Genomic DNA, 17,151 nt, shown 5'->3' on the forward strand with positions numbered 1-17,151 from the left:
GGCACTGTGTCTGGCATTCTATCTATGTCTCTTGCAATATCAGCTCCTCCACTTTCTACTGGTCCTGTTGCCGAACACTTACAATCACCATCTCCTGTGCCTAGAAGCCACCTAAACCATATATTGGTTCACTGCCACCTGTATGATTGTACAACTTTCATGGCTTACAAAAGTCTCGACAACAGTTTGTTATCAATGTCTAGATCCCCTTGAATCTCTGAAAACTCAATACGTTGTACCACACTATACATACTATGCTCCAAAAAACTCAAGAACACGTCTTAGGATTTACCTGGAAGGTGTCCAAGATGCAGTGATGAACATGCTGATTACAAGTATACAACATTGGAATTAAGCCAAAGCAGGTTGTCCGTATCATTTTTAGCAATTTGTTTTTTATTAAGAAAGTAGCATAGATATTTAAGTGGTGGGCTTACTGTGAAAAAGGAATTACTTTTTTTAGTTAAACATACTATCAACTAATACATTTTAAGAAAATCCAACTGACAAACCAGAATGCAGATTACGTGTAAATAGCTTGCTACCAAGGTGTCTGTTACTGAAGTCTGTTGTAATATACAACTGTAAAAGACAGCCAATTATAAATTAAACATATGAAAAGCTTTTAGAAGGGAAGATTTAAAGTTGAACGTTTGTACGACATACGTAATGACTTGATAAGATATGCTGTTAATGCTTGTTCCAATGATGTGCTGCTGAGAACAAAATGAGAATGTTTTTTTTATTTGCTCTAATAAATTCCCTATTTTTTCTTGTTCATTCACACATTTTAAAGGAATTTGTGTCTGAAAGTGAAGAACGGTGCAGGTGCAGCACAGCAGTTTGGACATTACTTCCTGAAAGCAGAAGGCATGAATGTGGAAGCAGTTCACCAACTTCACAGGAGCTCTGTCATTTTGGGCACCTCAAAAGTTATCAATAACCACCTGACGAAGGTACATGGAATGAAGAGAGGGATTTGGCCTTGCTTTTTTCTTTACGGTCAAGGAGTTCCAGTTAAATTCCAATCATGGCGGTAAATGAACACTTGAATAATCATAGAGAACACATTTCAGTCGAGACTATGCTTTAGCAGCTGGAACAGTCTCTATTACCAGTAGTTCATAAACAAATGATCTATTTCAAAATAAAAAGATGCATGTGTTCACTGTCTGACAATGTCTGAGAAATCACTGATACGATGCAGCCCGTGCACCCCATAAATAATAACAATTGCCAGAAAACACTAATACAATTTAACTTCAAAAACCAATTCACAAGCCACCTCCCTGTTTAGTCATCCAATTGCATCCTCAATGTAAGCTGGTCTGCCAGTTTTCTTGGACCATGCTCTCTGAAGTAGTAATGGGCTAAAAGAAAGGGCTACATAATTTTATAAAGGCGATGTCGTAACAAAGCGACAATGCTAAAACAGTTGCAAGGAAGCAGAATATTCCAAAAATAGAAGTGGTGTGACTCAGACAAACTAAGTTAAGCTACAGTATTCTTACTGAGAAAGTACGAGGATTTTTGTTTACAATGAACATGCAGTAAACAAATGCTTTGCATTTAATAGAATTTGATGCCACATAAAAATACACACCCTCTATTTAAAATGATAGACGATAGCAAGTTTGGAGTTCCAGGGTGGGACTCTGCCTTCTCAGAGATTCCTTTCGCAGTCCGAACTGGAGAAGATGTTGGACTTCTGGTATAGGGAGAGGCAGAAGCATGGCTTTCTTCCTTTTGACCTCTGTGAGGTGACCACGAAGCAAGGATTTTCTTAATATTATCCATATTTTCTATTTCAGCTGGTTTAAATTCATCAGTAGCAGTTGCTTGAGGCAGCTGAAATACTGGAGTAACTGGTTGATTAGAAGGATCAGTATCCAAAGGTGACAGCTGATCGAAGGTGTGCAATTGAAAATCATCGTCCATTGGGATGTATGGAGCCAACATCTCCAAATCTAAGTCAGTTTCCTAAATACAGAATGCAACGATACATTAATAACATGAGTAACTTCAAACATCTCCCTTGAACAAATGCAGAATTACTCAAATCCCAGTTACACTTTTAGGCTTTGCAATCACAATCCACAAAAACGAATCCTATTATAAATAATAAAGCAAAATAAAAATATCAAATGCATACTGAAGGACTAACGTACAGCCTAAATACATGCTATAATTTAACAGCTAATTACCTTCCCCTTCTGCCCTTTAGGCCAGTGGTTCCCTGGGGGTCCGCGACCACTTAAAACATTTAATATTAGGTCCCAGCTATCAGTAATACCTTAGTGGGGGTCCCCGTGTTCCAATAATGATTCAGTGGGGGTCCCCGGGCTCCAGTATTGATAAAATGGGGGTCCACAGAAGTCAAAAGGTTGGGAACCACTGCTCTAGGCTACAACTAAAATTAATTGAAAACTGTTTCACAGCACAAATAAGATGGTAAAATACTTAAGGTCATTTTAGGTTCAGTGGGCGGCAAACTCATTGCCACCACTTCACCGCCAGAGCGGTTATGCATCCGACTGCCCTATTATGGTTTTCCCGCTGGGCAAGAGACATTACTTCCCTGACACTACTAACTGAAGGAGGTTGGGCCTAGCAGAATGGACAGCTGGATTCAGATGATAAGTAGGAGCAAAGATCTCCAATAGCTGGACAGCACCTAACAATTATAGTGTTTATCAACCTTTAGGAATGTTGCAGGCTCCATTAAACTCTCCCATTTCTCTCCAAAGGTGAAAAAGCATCTAAGGGCCAGTTATGAAGACAATGGGATCATGATAAAGTAAAGGCCATAAAATTAGAGTACTTAGTACTATTTCAAATCACAACTATCATAATCCAGGAATGGAACTTAATTTTATTATGCAGTAAATAGTTCACAAAAGATCAAATTTCTTAGGTTGCCATTTTCAACAAAAGATGTTAGTAGATTAAAGTTTGCATACCTTGGTGGAAAATGGGGCTTTAGCTTCGGTGTCTACGGCAAACAGTTTCTCTACTAACTCCAACTTGAACTCCTTTGAAATATCACTATCAACATCAAAGCAATACTCACTCGGAGAACTTTGCTGTAAAGAGAAATTCTTTATTTTAATGGAAGATAAATATTCATGTCACATTTCAAAGAGGTCAAAAGACAATGGCACGGGCAAATGATGCAAAAATCTCCCCTAATTAAAATAACCTTGTAGGAAGTTAGCTCTGTATGTGCTATTTCAAAGTAAGGAATAGCATGCACAGAGTCCAAGGGTTCCCCTTAGAGGTAAGATAGTGGCAAAAAGAGATAATACTAATGCTCTATTTTGTGGTAGTGTGGTCGAGTAGTAGGCTTATCAAAGGAGTAGTGTTAAGCATTTGTTGTACATACACACAGGCAATAAATGAGGAACACACACTCAGAGACAATTCCAGGCCAATAGGTTTTTGTATAGAAAAATATATTTTCTTAGTTTATTTTAAGAACCACAGGTTCAAATTCTACATGTAATATCTCATTTGAAAGGTATTGCAGGTAAGTACTTTAGGAACTTTGAATAATTACAGTAGCATATATACTTTTCACATAAAACACAAATAGCTGTTTTAAAAGTGGACACAGTGCAATTTTCACAGTTCCTAGGGGAGGTAAAGTATTGTTAGTTCTTGCAGGTAAGTAACCCACCTACAGGGTTCAGATTTGGGTCCAAGGTAGCCCACTGTTGGGGGTTCAGAGCAACCCCAAAGTTACCACACCAGCAGCTCAGGGCCGGTCAGGTGCAGAGGTCAAAGAGGTGCCCAAAACACATAGGCTTCAATGGAGAGAGGGGGGTGCCCCGGTTCCAGTCTGCCAGCAGGTAAGTACCCGCGTCTTCGGAGGGCAGACCAGGGGGGTTTTGTAGGGCACCGGGGGGGGGGGGGGGGGACACAAGTCCACACAAAAAGTACACCCTCAGCAGCGCGGGGGCGGCCGGGTGCAGTGTAGAAACCAGCGTCGGGTTTGTAATGGAAGTCAATGGGAGATCTAGGGATCTCTTCAGCGCTGCAGGCAGGCAAGGGGGGGGTTCCTCGGGGAAACCTCCACTTGGTCAAGGGAGAGGGCCTCCTGGGGGTCACTCCTGCACTGGAGTTCCAATCCTTCAGGTGCAGGGTCTTTTCCAGCCGTCGGGATTTTAGAGTCAGGCAGTCATGGTCAGGGGGAGCCTCGGGATTCCCTCTGCAGGCGTTGCTGTGGGGGCTCAGGGGGGACAACTTTGGTTACTCACAGTCTTGGAGTCGCCGGAGGGTCCTCCCTGTAGCGTTGTTTCTCCACCAGTCGAGTCGGGGTCGCCGGGTGCAGTGTTGCAAGTCTCACGCTTCTTGCGGGGATTTGCAGGGGTCTTTAAATCTGCTCCTCTGTAACAAAGTTGCAGTCTTTTTGGAACAGGGCCGCTGTCCTCTGGAGTTTCTTGTTCCTCTTGAAGCAGGGCAGTCCTCTGAGGATTCAGAGGTCGCTGGTCCTGGGGAAAGCGTCACTGGAGCAGGTTTCTTTAGAAGGCAGGAGACAGACCGGTAGGACTGGGGCCAAAGCAGTTGGTGTCTTCTTTTCTTCTTCTGCAGGGGTCTTTCAGCTCAGGAGTCCTCTTCTTCTTGTAAGTTGCAGGAATCTAAATTCTTAGGTTCAGGGGAGCCCTTAAATACTAAATTTAAGGGCGGGTTAGTAGCCAATGGCTACTAGCCCTGAGGGTGGGTACACCCTCTTTGTGCCTCCTCCCAAGGGGAGGGGTCACATCCCTATTCCTATTGGGGGAATCCTCCTCCTTCTACAAGATGGAGGATTTCTAAAAGTAAGAGTCACCTCAGCTCAGGACACCTTAGGGGCTGTCCTGACTGGCCAGTGACTCCTCCTTGTTTTTCTCATTATCTCTCCTGGACTTGCCGCCAAAAGTGGGGGCTGTGTCCAGGGGGCGGGCATCTCCACTAGCTGGAGTGCCCTGGGGCATTGTAACACGAAGCTTGAGCCTTTGAAGCTCACTGCTAGGTGTTACAGTTCCTGCAGGGGGGAGGTGTGAAGCACCTCCATCCAGAGCAGGCTTTGTTTCTGTCCCCAGAGAGCACAGAGGCCCTCACCACATGGGGTCAGAAAATCGTCTCTCAGCAGCAGGCTGGCACAGACCAGTCAGTCCTGCACTGAACAATTGGGTAAAATACAGGGGGCACCTCTAAGATGCCCTCTGTGTGCATTTTGTAATAAATCCAACACTGGCATCAGTGTGGGTTTATTATTCTGAGAAGTTTGATACCAAACTTCCCAGTTTTCAGTGTAGCCATTATGGAGCTGTGGAGTTCGTTTTTGACAGACTCCCAGCCCATATACTCTTATGGCTATCCTGCACTTACAATGTCTAAGGTTTTGCTTAGACACTGTAGGGGCATAGTGCTCATGCACCTATGCCCTCGCCTGTGGTATAGTGCACCCTGCCTTAGGGCTGTAAGGCCTGCTAGAAGGGTGACTTACCTATGCCACAGGCAGTGTGAGGTTGGCATGGCACCCTGAGGGGAGTGCCAATTCGACTTAGTCATTTTCTCCCCACCAGCACACACACAAGCTGGCAAGCAGTGTGTCTGTGCTGAGTGAGGGGTCCCTAGGGTAGCATAAGACATGCTGCAGCCCTTAGAGACCTTTCCTGGCATCAGGGCCCTTGGTACCAGGGGTACCAGTCACAAAGGACTTACCTAGGTGCCAGGGTTGTGCCAATTGTGGAAACAATGGTACATTTTAGGTGAAAGAACACTGGTGCTGGGGCCTGGTTAGCAGGGTCCCAGCACACTTCTCAGTCAAGTCAGCATCAGTATCAGGCAAAAAGTGGGGGGTGTAGGAAGTTGGCTCTGTATGTGCTATTTCAAAGTAAGGAATAGCATGCACAGAGTCCAAGGGTTCCCCTTAGAGGTAAAATAGTGGTAAAAATAGATAATACTAATGCTCTATTTTGTGGTAGTGTGGTCGAGCAGTAGGCTTATCCAAGGAGTAGTGTTAAGCATTTGTTGCACATACACATAGACAATAAATGAGGTACACACACTCAGAGACAAATCCAGCCAATAGGTTTTTATATAGAAAAATATCTTTTCTTAGTTTATTTTAAGAACCACAGGTTCAAATTCTACATGTAATATCTCATTCGAAAGGTATTGCAGGTAAGTACTTTAGGAACTTCCAATCATCAAAATTGCATGTATACTTTTCAAGTTATTGACAAATAGCTGTTTTAAAAGTGGACACTTAGTGCAATTTTCACAGTTCCTGGGGGAGGTAAGTTTTGGTTAGTTTTACCAGGTAAGTAAGACACTTACAGGGTTCAGTTCTTGGTCCAAGGTAGCCCACCGTTGGGGGTTCAGAGCAACCCCAAAGTCACCACACCAGCAGCTCAGGGCCGGTCAGGTGCAGAGTTCAAAGTGGTGCCCAAAACACATAGGCTAGAATGGAGAGAAGGGGGTGCCCCGGTTCCGGTCTGCTTGCAGGTAAGTACCCGCGTCTTCGGAGGGCAGACCAGGGGGGTTTTGTAGGGCACCGCGGGGGACACAAGTCCACACAGAAATTTCACCCTCAGCAGCGCGGGGGCGGCCGGGTGCAGTGTAGAAACAAGCGTCGGGTTTTCAATGTTAGTCTATGAGAGATCTCGGGATCTTTTCAGTGCTGCAGGCAGGCAAGGGGGGGATTCCTCGGGGAAACCTCCACTTGGGCAAGGGAGAGGGACTCCTGGGGGTCACTTCTCCAGTGAAAGTCCGGTCCTTCAGGTCCTGGGGGCTGCGGGTGCAGGGTCTCTCCCAGGCGTCGGGACTTTAGGTTCAAAGAGTCGCGGTCAGGGGAAGCCTCGGGATTCCCTCTGCAGGCGGCGCTGTGGGGGCTCAGGGGGGACAGGTTTTGGTACTCACAGTATCAGAGTAGTCCTGGGGTCCCTCCTGAGGTGTTGGATCGCCACCAGCCGAGTCGGGGTCGCCGGGTGCAGTGTTGCAAGTCTCACGCTTCTTGCGGGGAGCTTGCAGGGTTCTTTAAAGCTGCTGGAAACAAAGTTGCAGCTTTTCTTGGAGCAGGTCCGCTGTCCTCGGGAGTTTCTTGTCTTTTCGAAGCAGGGGCAGTCCTCAGAGGATGTCGAGGTCGCTGGTCCCTTTGGAAGGCGTCGCTGGAGCAGGATCTTTGGAAGGCAGGAGACAGGCCGGTGAGTTTCTGGAGCCAAGGCAGTTGTCGTCTTCTGGTCTTCCGCTGCAGGGGTTTTCAGCTGGGCAGTCCTTCTTCTTGTAGTTGCAGGAATCTAATTTTCTAGGGTTCAGGGTAGCCCTTAAATACTAAATTTAAGGGCGTGTTTAGGTCTGGGGGGTTAGTAGCCAATGGCTACTAGCCCTGAGGGTGGGTACACCCTTTTTGTGCCTCCTCCCAAGGGGAGGGGGTCACAATCCTAACCCTATTGGGGGAATCCTCCATCTGCAAGATGGAGGATTTCTAAAAGTTAGAGTCACTTCAGCTCAGGACACCTTAGGGGCTGTCCTGACTGGCCAGTGACTCCTCCTTGTTTTTCTCATTATTTTCTCCGGCCTTGCCGCCAAAAGTGGGGCCTGGCCGGAGGGGGCGGGCAACTCCACTAGCTGGAGTGTCCTGCTGGGTTGGCACAAAGGAGGTGAGCCTTTGAGGCTCACCGCCAGGTGTGACAATTCCTGCCTGGGAGAGGTGTTAGCATCTCCACCCAGTGCAGGCTTTGTTACTGGCCTCAGAGTGACAAAGGCACTCTCCCCATGGGGCCAGCAACATGTCTCGGTTTGTGGCAGGCTGCTAAAACTAGTCAGCCTACACAGATAGTCGGTTAAGTTTCAGGGGGCACCTCTAAGGTGCCCTCTGTGGTGTATTTTACAATAAAATGTACACTGGCATCAGTGTGCATTTATTGTGCTGAGAAGTTTGATACCAAACTTCCCAGTTTTCAGTGTAGCCATTATGGTGCTGTGGAGTTCGTGTTTGACAAACTCCCAGACCATATACTCTTATGGCTACCCTGCACTTACAATGTCTAAGGTTTTGTTTAGACACTGTAGGGGTACCATGCTCATGCACTGGTACCCTCACCTATGGTATAGTGCACCCTGCCTTAGGGCTGTAAGGCCTGCTAGAGGGGTGGCTTACCTATACTGCATAGGCAGTGAGAGGCTGGCATGGCACCCTGAGGGGAGTGCCATGTCGACTTACTCGTTTTGTCCTCACTAGCACACACAAGCTGGCAAGCAGTGTGTCTGTGCTGAGTGAGAGGTCTCCAGGGTGGCATAAGACATGCTGCAGCCCTTAGAGACCTTCCTTGGCATCAGGGCCCTTGGTACTAGAAGTACCAGTTACAAGGGACTTATCTGGATGCCAGGGTCTGCCAATTGTGGATACAAAAGTACAGGTTAGGGAAAGAACACTGGTGCTGGGGCCTGGTTAGCAGGCCTCAGCACACTTTCAATTGTAAACATAGCATCAGCAAAGGCAAAAAGTCAGGGGGCAACCATGCCAAGGAGGCATTTCCTTACACAACCCCGCCCCAAACGAAAGAGGATGAGACTAACCTTTCCCAAGAGAGTCTTCATTTTCTAAGTGGAAGAACCTGGAAAGGCCATCTGCATTGGCATGGGCAGTCCCAGGTCTGTGTTCCACTATAAAGTCCATTCCCTGTAGGGAGATGGACCACCTCAACAGTTTAGGATTTTCACCTTTCATTTGCATCAGCCATTTGAGAGGTCTGTGGTCAGTTTGAACTAGGAAGTGAGTCCCAAAGAGGTATGGTCTCAGCTTCTTCAGGGACCAAACCACAGCAAAGGCCTCCCTCTCAATGGCACTCCAACGCTGCTCCCTGGGGAGTAACCTCCTGCTAATGAAAGCAACAGGCTGGTCAAGGCCATCATCATTTGTTTGGGACAAAACTGCCCCTATCCCATGTTCAGAGGCATCAGTCTGCACAATGAACTGCTTAGAATAATCTGGAGCTTTTAGAACTGGTGCTGAGCACATTGCCTGTTTCAGGGTGTCAAAGGCCTGTTGGCATTCCACAGTCCAGTTTACTTTCTTGGGCATTTTCTTGGAGGTGAGTTCAGTGAGGGCTGTCACAATGGATCCATATCCCTTCACAAACCTCCTGTAATACCCAGTCAAGCCAAGGAATGCCCTGACTTGGGTCTGGGTTTTTGGAGCTACCCAGTCCAGAATAGTCTGGATCTTGGGTTGGAGTGGCTGAACTTGGCCTCCACCTACAAGGTGTCCCAAGTAAACCACAGTTCCCTGCCCTATCTGGCATTTGGATGCCTTGATAGAGAGGCCTGCAGATTGCAGAGCCTTCAAAACCTTCCTCAGGTGGACCAGGTGATCCTGCCAGGTGGAGCTAAAGACAGCAATATCATCAAGATAAGCTGTGCTAAAGGACTCCAAGCCAGCAAGGACTTGATTCACCAACCTTTGGAAGGTGGCAGGGGCATTCTTTAAACCAAAGGGCATAACAGTAAACTGATAATGCCCATCAGGTGTGGAGAATGCTGTCTTTTCTTTTGCTCCAGGTGCCATTTTTATTTGCCAGTACCCTGCTGTCAAGTCAAAGGTACTTAGAAATTTGGCAGCACCTAATTTATCAATGAGCTCATCAGCTCTTGGAATTGGATGGGCATCTGTCTTGGTGACAGAATTGAGCCCTCTGTAGTCCACACAAAACCTCATCTCTTTCTTTCAATCTTTGGTGTGAGGTTTGGGGACTAAGACCACTGGGCTAGCCCAGGGGCTGTCAGAGCGCTCAATTACTCCCAATTCCAGCATCTTGTGGACTTCCACCTTGATGCTTTCCTTAACATGGTCAGACTGTCTAAAGATTTTGTTCTTGACAGGCATGCTGTCTCCTGTGTCCACATCATGGGTACACAGGTGTGTCTGACCAGGGGTTAAGGAGAAGAGTTCAGGAAACTGTTGTAGGACTCTCCTACAATCAGCTTGCTGTTGGCCAGAGAGGGTGTCTGAGTAGATCACTCCATCTACTGTACCATCTTTTGGGTCTGATGACAGAAGATCAGGGAGAGGTTCACTCTCTGCCTCCTGATCCTCATCTGTTACCATCAACAGATTGACATCAGCCCTGTCGTGGAAGAGCTTAAGGCGGTTTACATGGATCACCCTCTTGGGGCTCCTGCTTGTGCCCAGGTCCACCAAGTAGGTGACCTGACTCTTCCTCTCTAGTACTGGGTAAGGGCCACTCCATTTGTCCTGGAGTGCCCTGGGAGCCACAGGCTCCAGAACCCAGACTTTCTGCCCTGGTTGGAACTCAACCAGTGCAGCCTTTTGGTCATACCAAAACTTCTGGAGCTGTTGGCTGGCCTCAAGGTTTTTGGTTGCCTTTTCCATGTACTCTGCCATTCTAGAGCGAAGGCCAAGTACATAGTCCACTATGTCCTGTTTAGGCTCATGGAGAGGTCTCTCCCAGCCTTCTTTAACAAGGGCAAGTGGTCCCCTTACAGGATGACCAAACAGAAGTTCAAAGGGTGAGAATCCTACTCCCTTCTGTGGCACCTCTCTGTAAGCGAAAAGCAGACATGGCAAGAGGACATCCCATCTCCTTTTGAGCTTTTCTGGGAGCCCCATGATCATGCCTTTTAATGTCTTGTTGAATCTCTCAACCAAGCCATTAGTTTGTGGATGGTATGGTGTAGTGAATTTATAAGTCACTCCACACTCATTCCACATGTGCTTTAGGTATGCTGACATGAAGTTGGTACCTCTGTCAGACACCACCTCCTTAGGGAAACCCACTCTGGTAAAGATACCAATGAGGGCCTTGGCTACTGCAGGGGCAGTAGTCGACCTAAGGGGAATAGCTTCAGGATACCTGGTAGCATGATCCACTACTACCAGGATATACATATTTCCTGAGGCTGTGGGAGGTTCCAGTGGACCAACTATGTCCACACCCACTCTTTCAAAGGGAACCCCCACCACTGGAAGTGGAATGAGGGGGGCCTTTGGATGCCCACCTGTCTTACCACTGGCTTGACAGGTGGGGCAGGAGAGGCAAAACTCCTTAACCATGTTGGACATATTGGGCCAGTAGAAGTGGTTGACTAACCTCTCCCACGTCTTGGTTTGTCCCAAATGTCCAGCAAGGGGAATGTCATGGGCCAATGTTAGGATGAACTCTCTGAACAGCTGAGGCACTACCACTCTCCTAGTGGCACCAGGTTTGGGGTCTCTGGCCTCAGTGTACAGGAGTCCATCTTCCCAATAGACCCTATGGGTTCCATTTTTCTTGCCTTTGGACTCTTCAGCAGCTTGCTGCCTAAGGCCTTCAAGAGAGGGACAGGTTTCTTGTCCCTTACACAGCTCCTCCCTGGAGGGTCCCCCTGGGCCTAAGAGCTCAACCTGGTAAGGTTCAAGCTCCAAAGGCTCAGTTCCCTCAGAGGGCAGAACTTCTTCCTGAGAAGAGAGGTTCCCTTTCTTTTGCTGTGTTGCAGTTGGTTTCCCAACTGACTTTCCTGTTCTCTTGGTAGGCTGGGCCATTTTTCCAGACTCCAGCTCTACTTTTTCACCCTGTGCTTTGCACTGTGCTCTTGTTTTCACACACACCAGTTCAGGGATACCCAGCATTGCTGCATGGGTTTTTAGTTCTACCTCAGCCCATGCTGAGGACTCCAGGTCATTTCCAAGCAGACAGTCCACTGGGATATTTGAGGAGACCACCACCTGTTTCAGGCCATTGACCCCTCCCCATTCTAAAGTAACCATTGCCATGGGATGTACTTTTCTCTGATTGTCAGCGTTGGTGACTGTGTAAGTTTTTCCAGTCAGGTATTGGCCAGGGGAAACCAGTTTCTCTGTCACCATGGTGACACTGGCACCTGTATCCCTCAGGCCCTCTATTCTAGTCCCATTAATTAAGAGTTGCTGTCTGTATTTTTGCATGTTAGGCGGCCAGACAGCTAGTGTGGCTAAATCCACCCCACCCTCAGAAACTAGAGTAGCTTCAGTGTGGACCCTGATTTGCTCTGGGCACACTGTTGATCCCACTTGGAGACTAGCCATACCAGTGTTACCTGGATGGGAGTTTGGAGTGGAACCTTTCTTGGGACAGGCCTTGTCTCCAGTTTGGTGTCCATGCTGTTTACAGCTATGACACCAGGCCTTTTTGGGATCAAAGTTTTTACCCTTGTACCCATTGTTTTGTGAAGAGGCTCTGGGCCCACCCTCCTGTGCAGGTTTTTGGGGGCCTGTAGAAGACTCTTTACTATTTTTAGTTTTGGTTGTCTCATCACCCTTCCCCTGGGGAGTCTTTGTGACCCCTTTCTTTTGGTCACCCCCTGTTGAAGTCTTGGACACCCTTGTCTTGACCCAATGGTCCGCCTTCTTTCCCAATTCTTGGGGAGAAATTGGTCCTAGGTCTACCAGATGCTGATGCAGTTTATCATTGAAACAATTACTTAACAGGTGTTCTTTCACAAATAAATTGTACAGCCCATCATAATTACTTACACCACTGCCTTGAATCCAACCATCTAGTGTTTTCACTGAGTAGTCAACAAAGTCAACCCAGGTCTGGCTCGAGGATTTTTGAGCCCCCCTGAACCTAATCCTGTACTCCTCAGTGGAGAATCCAAAGCCCTCAATCAGGGTACCCTTCATGAGGTCATAAGATTCTGCATCTTGTCCAGAGAGTGTGAGGAGTCTATCCCTACACTTTCCTGTGAACATTTCCCAAAGGAGAGCACCCCAGTGAGATCTGTTCACTTTTCTGGTTACACAAGCCCTCTCAAAAGCTGTGAACCATTTGGTGATGTCATCACCATCTTCATATTTAGTTACAATCCCTTTAGGGATTTTCAACATGTCAGGAGAATCTCTGACCCTATTTATGTTGCTGCCACCATTGATGGGTCCTAGGCCCATCTCTTGTCTTTCCCTCTCTATGGCTAGGATCTGTCTTTCCAAAGCCAATCTTTTGGCCATCCTGGCTAACTGGATGTCCTCTTCACTGGGGCTATCCTCAGTGATTTCAGAGGTGTTGGTCTCTCCTGTGAGGGAACCAGCATCTCTGACTATTATTTTAGGAGTCAGGGTTTGAGGGACCCTGTTCTCCCTAGATAGGACTGGTAGGGGGGAATTGTCCTCCAAGTCACTATCCTCTTCCTCTGAGTTGCCACCCTCAGAGGGGTTGGCCTTTTCAAACTCTGCCAAAAGCTCCTGGAGCTGTATTTTGGTAGGTTTGGGGCCCATTGTTATTTTCTTTATTTTACAGAGTGACCTTAGCTCCCTCATCTTAAGATGGAGGTAAGGTGTGGTGTCGAGTTCCACCACAGTCACATCTGTGCTAGACATTTTGCTTCTAAAAGTTGGAATACTTTTTAAGAATCTACAACTGGTTCTAGAATCTAATTCAAACTTTTACAAACTTTTAAACTCTAAAAGAAATGCTAAACAGGATCTAACACAAGGCCCTAGCAGGTCTTTTAAGAATTTAGAAAACTTTTCAAATTGCAAAAATCAATTTCTAATGACAATTTTGGAATTTGTCGTGTGATCAGGTATTGGCTGAGTAGTCCAGCAAATGCAAAGTCTTGTACCCCACCGCTGATCCACCAATGTAGGAAGTTGGCTCTGTATGTGCTATTTCAAAGTAAGGAATAGCATGCACAGAGTCCAAGGGTTCCCCTTAGAGGTAAAATAGTGGTAAAAATAGATAATACTAATGCTCTATATTGTGGTAGTGTGGTCGAGCAGTAGGCTTATCCAAGGAGTAGTGTTAAGCATTTGTTGCACATACACATAGACAATAAATGAGGTACACACACTCAGAGACAAATCCAGCCAATAGGTTTTTATATAGAAAAATATCTTTTCTTAGTTTATTTTAAGAACCACAGGTTCAAATTCTACATGTAATATCTCATTCGAAAGGTATTGCAGGTAAGTACTTTAGGAACTTCCAATCATCAAAATTGCATGTATACTTTTCAAGTTATTGACAAATAGCTGTTTTAAAAGTGGACACTTAGTGCAATTTTCACAGTTCCTGGGGGAGGTAAGTTTTGGTTAGTTTTACCAGGTAAGTAAGACACTTACAGGGTTCAGTTCTTGGTCCAAGGTAGCCCACCGTTGGGGGTTCAGAGCAACCCCAAAGTCACCACACCAGCAGCTCAGGGCCGGTCAGGTGCAGAGTTCAAAGTGGTGCCCAAAACACATAGGCTAGAATGGAGAGAAGGGGGTGCCCCGGTTCCGGTCTGCTTGCAGGTAAGTACCCGCGTCTTCGGAGGGCAGACCAGGGGGGTTTTGTAGGGCACCGCGGGGGACACAAGTCCACACAGAAATTTCACCCTCAGCAGCGCGGGGGCGGCCGGGTGCAGTGTAGAAACAAGCGTCGGGTTTTCAATGTTAGTCTATGAGAGATCTCGGGATCTTTTCAGTGTTGCAGGCAGGCAAGGGGGGGATTCCTCGGGGAAACCTCCACTTGGGCAAGGGAGAGGGACTCCTGGGGGTCACTTCTCCAGTGAAAGTCCGGTCCTTCAGGTCCTGGGGGCTGCGGGTGCAGGGTCTCTCCCAGGCGTCGGGACTTTAGGTTCAAAGAGTCGCGGTCAGGGGAAGCCTCGGGATTCCCTCTGCAGGCGGCGCTGTGGGGGCTCAGGGGGGACAGGTTTTGGTACTCACAGTATCAGAGTAGTCCTGGGGTCCCTCCTGAGGTGTTGGATCGCCACCAGCCGAGTCGGGGTCGCCGGGTGCAGTGTTGCAAGTCTCACGCTTCTTGCGGGGAGCTTGCAGGGTTCTTTAAAGCTGCTGGAAACAAAGTTGCAGCTTTTCTTGGAGCAGGTCCGCTGTCCTCGGGAGTTTCTTGTCTTTTCGAAGCAGGGGCAGTCCTCAGAGGATGTCGAGGTCGCTGGTCCCTTTGGAAGGCGTCGCTGGAGCAGGATCTTTGGAAGGCAGGAGACAGGCCGGTGAGTTTCTGGAGCCAAGGCAGTTGTCGTCTTCTGGTCTTCCGCTGCAGGGGTTTTCAGCTGGGCAGTCCTTCTTCTTGTAGTTGCAGGAATCTAATTTTCTAGGGTTCAGGGTAGCCCTTAAATACTAAATTTAAGGGCGTGTTTAGGTCTGGGGGGTTAGTAGCCAATGGCTACTAGCCCTGAGGGTGGGTACACCCTTTTTGTGCCTCCTCCCAAGGGGAGGGGGTCACAATCCTAACCCTATTGGGGGAATCCTCCATCTGCAAGATGGAGGATTTCTAAAAGTTAGAGTCACTTCAGCTCAGGACACCTTAGGGGCTGTCCTGACTGGCCAGTGACTCCTCCTTGTTTTTCTCATTATTTTCTCCGGCCTTGCCGCCAAAAGTGGGGCCTGGCCGGAGGGGGCGGGCAACTCCACTAGCTGGAGTGTCCTGCTGGGTTGGCACAAAGGAGGTGAGCCTTTGAGGCTCACCGCCAGGTGTGACAATTCCTGCCTGGGAGAGGTGTTAGCATCTCCACCCAGTGCAGGCTTTGTTACTGGCCTCAGAGTGACAAAGGCACTCTCCCCATGGGGCCAGCAACATGTCTCGGTTTGTGGCAGGCTGCTAAAACTAGTCAGCCTACACAGATAGTCGGTTAAGTTTCAGGGGGCACCTCTAAGGTGCCCTCTGTGGTGTATTTTACAATAAAATGTACACTGGCATCAGTGTGCATTTATTGTGCTGAGAAGTTTGATACCAAACTTCCCAGTTTTCAGTGTAGCCATTATGGTGCTGTGGAGTTCGTGTTTGACAAACTCCCAGACCATATACTCTTATGGCTACCCTGCACTTACAATGTCTAAGGTTTTGTTTAGACACTGTAGGGGTACCATGCTCATGCACTGGTACCCTCACCTATGGTATAGTGCACCCTGCCTTAGGGCTGTAAGGCCTGCTAGAGGGGTGGCTTACCTATACTGCATAGGCAGTGAGAGGCTGGCATGGCACCCTGAGGGGAGTGCCATGTCGACTTACTCGTTTTGTCCTCACTAGCACACACAAGCTGGCAAGCAGTGTGTCTGTGCTGAGTGAGAGGTCTCCAGGGTGGCATAAGACATGCTGCAGCCCTTAGAGACCTTCCTTGGCATCAGGGCCCTTGGTACTAGAAGTACCAGTTACAAGGGACTTATCTGGATGCCAGGGTCTGCCAATTGTGGATACAAAAGTACAGGTTAGGGAAAGAACACTGGTGCTGGGGCCTGGTTAGCAGGCCTCAGCACACTTTCAATTGTAAACATAGCATCAGCAAAGGCAAAAAGTCAGGGGGCAACCATGCCAAGGAGGCATTTCCTTACAGGGGGTAACTGCAACAGGGAGCCATTTCTTTACAAACCTTATTATATACTATTGAACTAAACAATTATTTTTGCTAAATCTTCATAAAATACAATTTCAAACTCGATACTAAACTATTCAGATTTCACAGAATTAGAATGCATTATAAATATAAAAAATACTTTGGACAGATTATGAGACACTTGTCTCCTTAATCGTTTAAGAGCAGACAAAGCAACATTCGTTCATGCCTTCCACATTACCTCTAAACAGGCACCACAAAGATTCCCCTCTTGGAATCTATGCTCAGGCTGGCGGGAAGAGCTTCCTCAGGAGCCTGAGGCAGTTCCCTTCTGAAAGACAATCAGTGTGCATGTGTCACCTATGCAGAACGTGAAAGTGAAATGCAGTGCATTCTGGGTAAGCAAACAGTGGGACACACGCAAGCAACATGGCCCTGGACTCCGTCAAGTTTTCAGAAATGTCTGAGGTTGGTAGGTTCCACAGCTGCCGAATGAACCTGGCCCTAAATACCACAGCGAAAACACCTCACCAAAACGAGTAAATTTCAAAAACGAATAAATCTTTATTTTTCTTGTTCCATTTTGGGACCTTGCATGTTGTCGGTGTTCGCAACATCCACGCAAATAGGGTGCTGTTTTTATTGGGAGTGTGGGAACACAGAAGAGGCAGAACATTTCTCTGTCCCCACAATGTCATTTTTACTTGTATTGCCTTTTTGAAGACAGAAGCTGCTTTTTGTAATAAATGTAACTCTTGCTATTTCCTCATCCATTTCCCCCCATACCTCCCCATGTGAGTAGATTTTGTTGTTTTCCTGTTTTCTTTCTTCAATGCGAAAATTCAATAAATACAAATTAAG

The 17,151-nt window shown here is 47.2% G+C and overlaps 1 protein-coding gene and 1 long non-coding RNA gene across 5 annotated transcripts in view; one reads left to right on the forward strand and one right to left on the reverse strand.

The window, feature by feature from the left end:
* LOC138259565 (uncharacterized) overlaps positions 1-889 on the forward strand; it is a 142,510-nt gene extending 141,621 nt beyond the window's left edge. The window contains exon 3 of the long non-coding RNA XR_011198754.1: positions 797-889. This is a non-coding gene — a long non-coding RNA (uncharacterized lncRNA). The remainder of the gene's footprint in view (positions 1-796) is intronic.
* Positions 1-17,151, reverse strand: part of HIF1A (hypoxia inducible factor 1 subunit alpha) — a 355,909-nt gene that overhangs the window by 92,028 nt on the left and 246,730 nt on the right. For all 4 annotated transcript variants that reach the window (XM_069207397.1, XM_069207395.1, XM_069207394.1 and 1 more), the window contains 2 exons: positions 2,961-3,083; positions 1,604-1,980 (listed from right to left, as the gene is read on the reverse strand). In XM_069207397.1, coding sequence (XP_069063498.1) covers positions 1,604-1,980; positions 2,961-3,083 — 500 coding nt within the window. The remainder of the gene's footprint in view (positions 1-1,603; positions 1,981-2,960; positions 3,084-17,151) is intronic.

Source organism: Pleurodeles waltl, chromosome 9, assembly GCF_031143425.1.
Source record: "Pleurodeles waltl isolate 20211129_DDA chromosome 9, aPleWal1.hap1.20221129, whole genome shotgun sequence".
Classification (NCBI taxonomy): Eukaryota; Metazoa; Chordata; class Amphibia; order Caudata; family Salamandridae; genus Pleurodeles; species Pleurodeles waltl.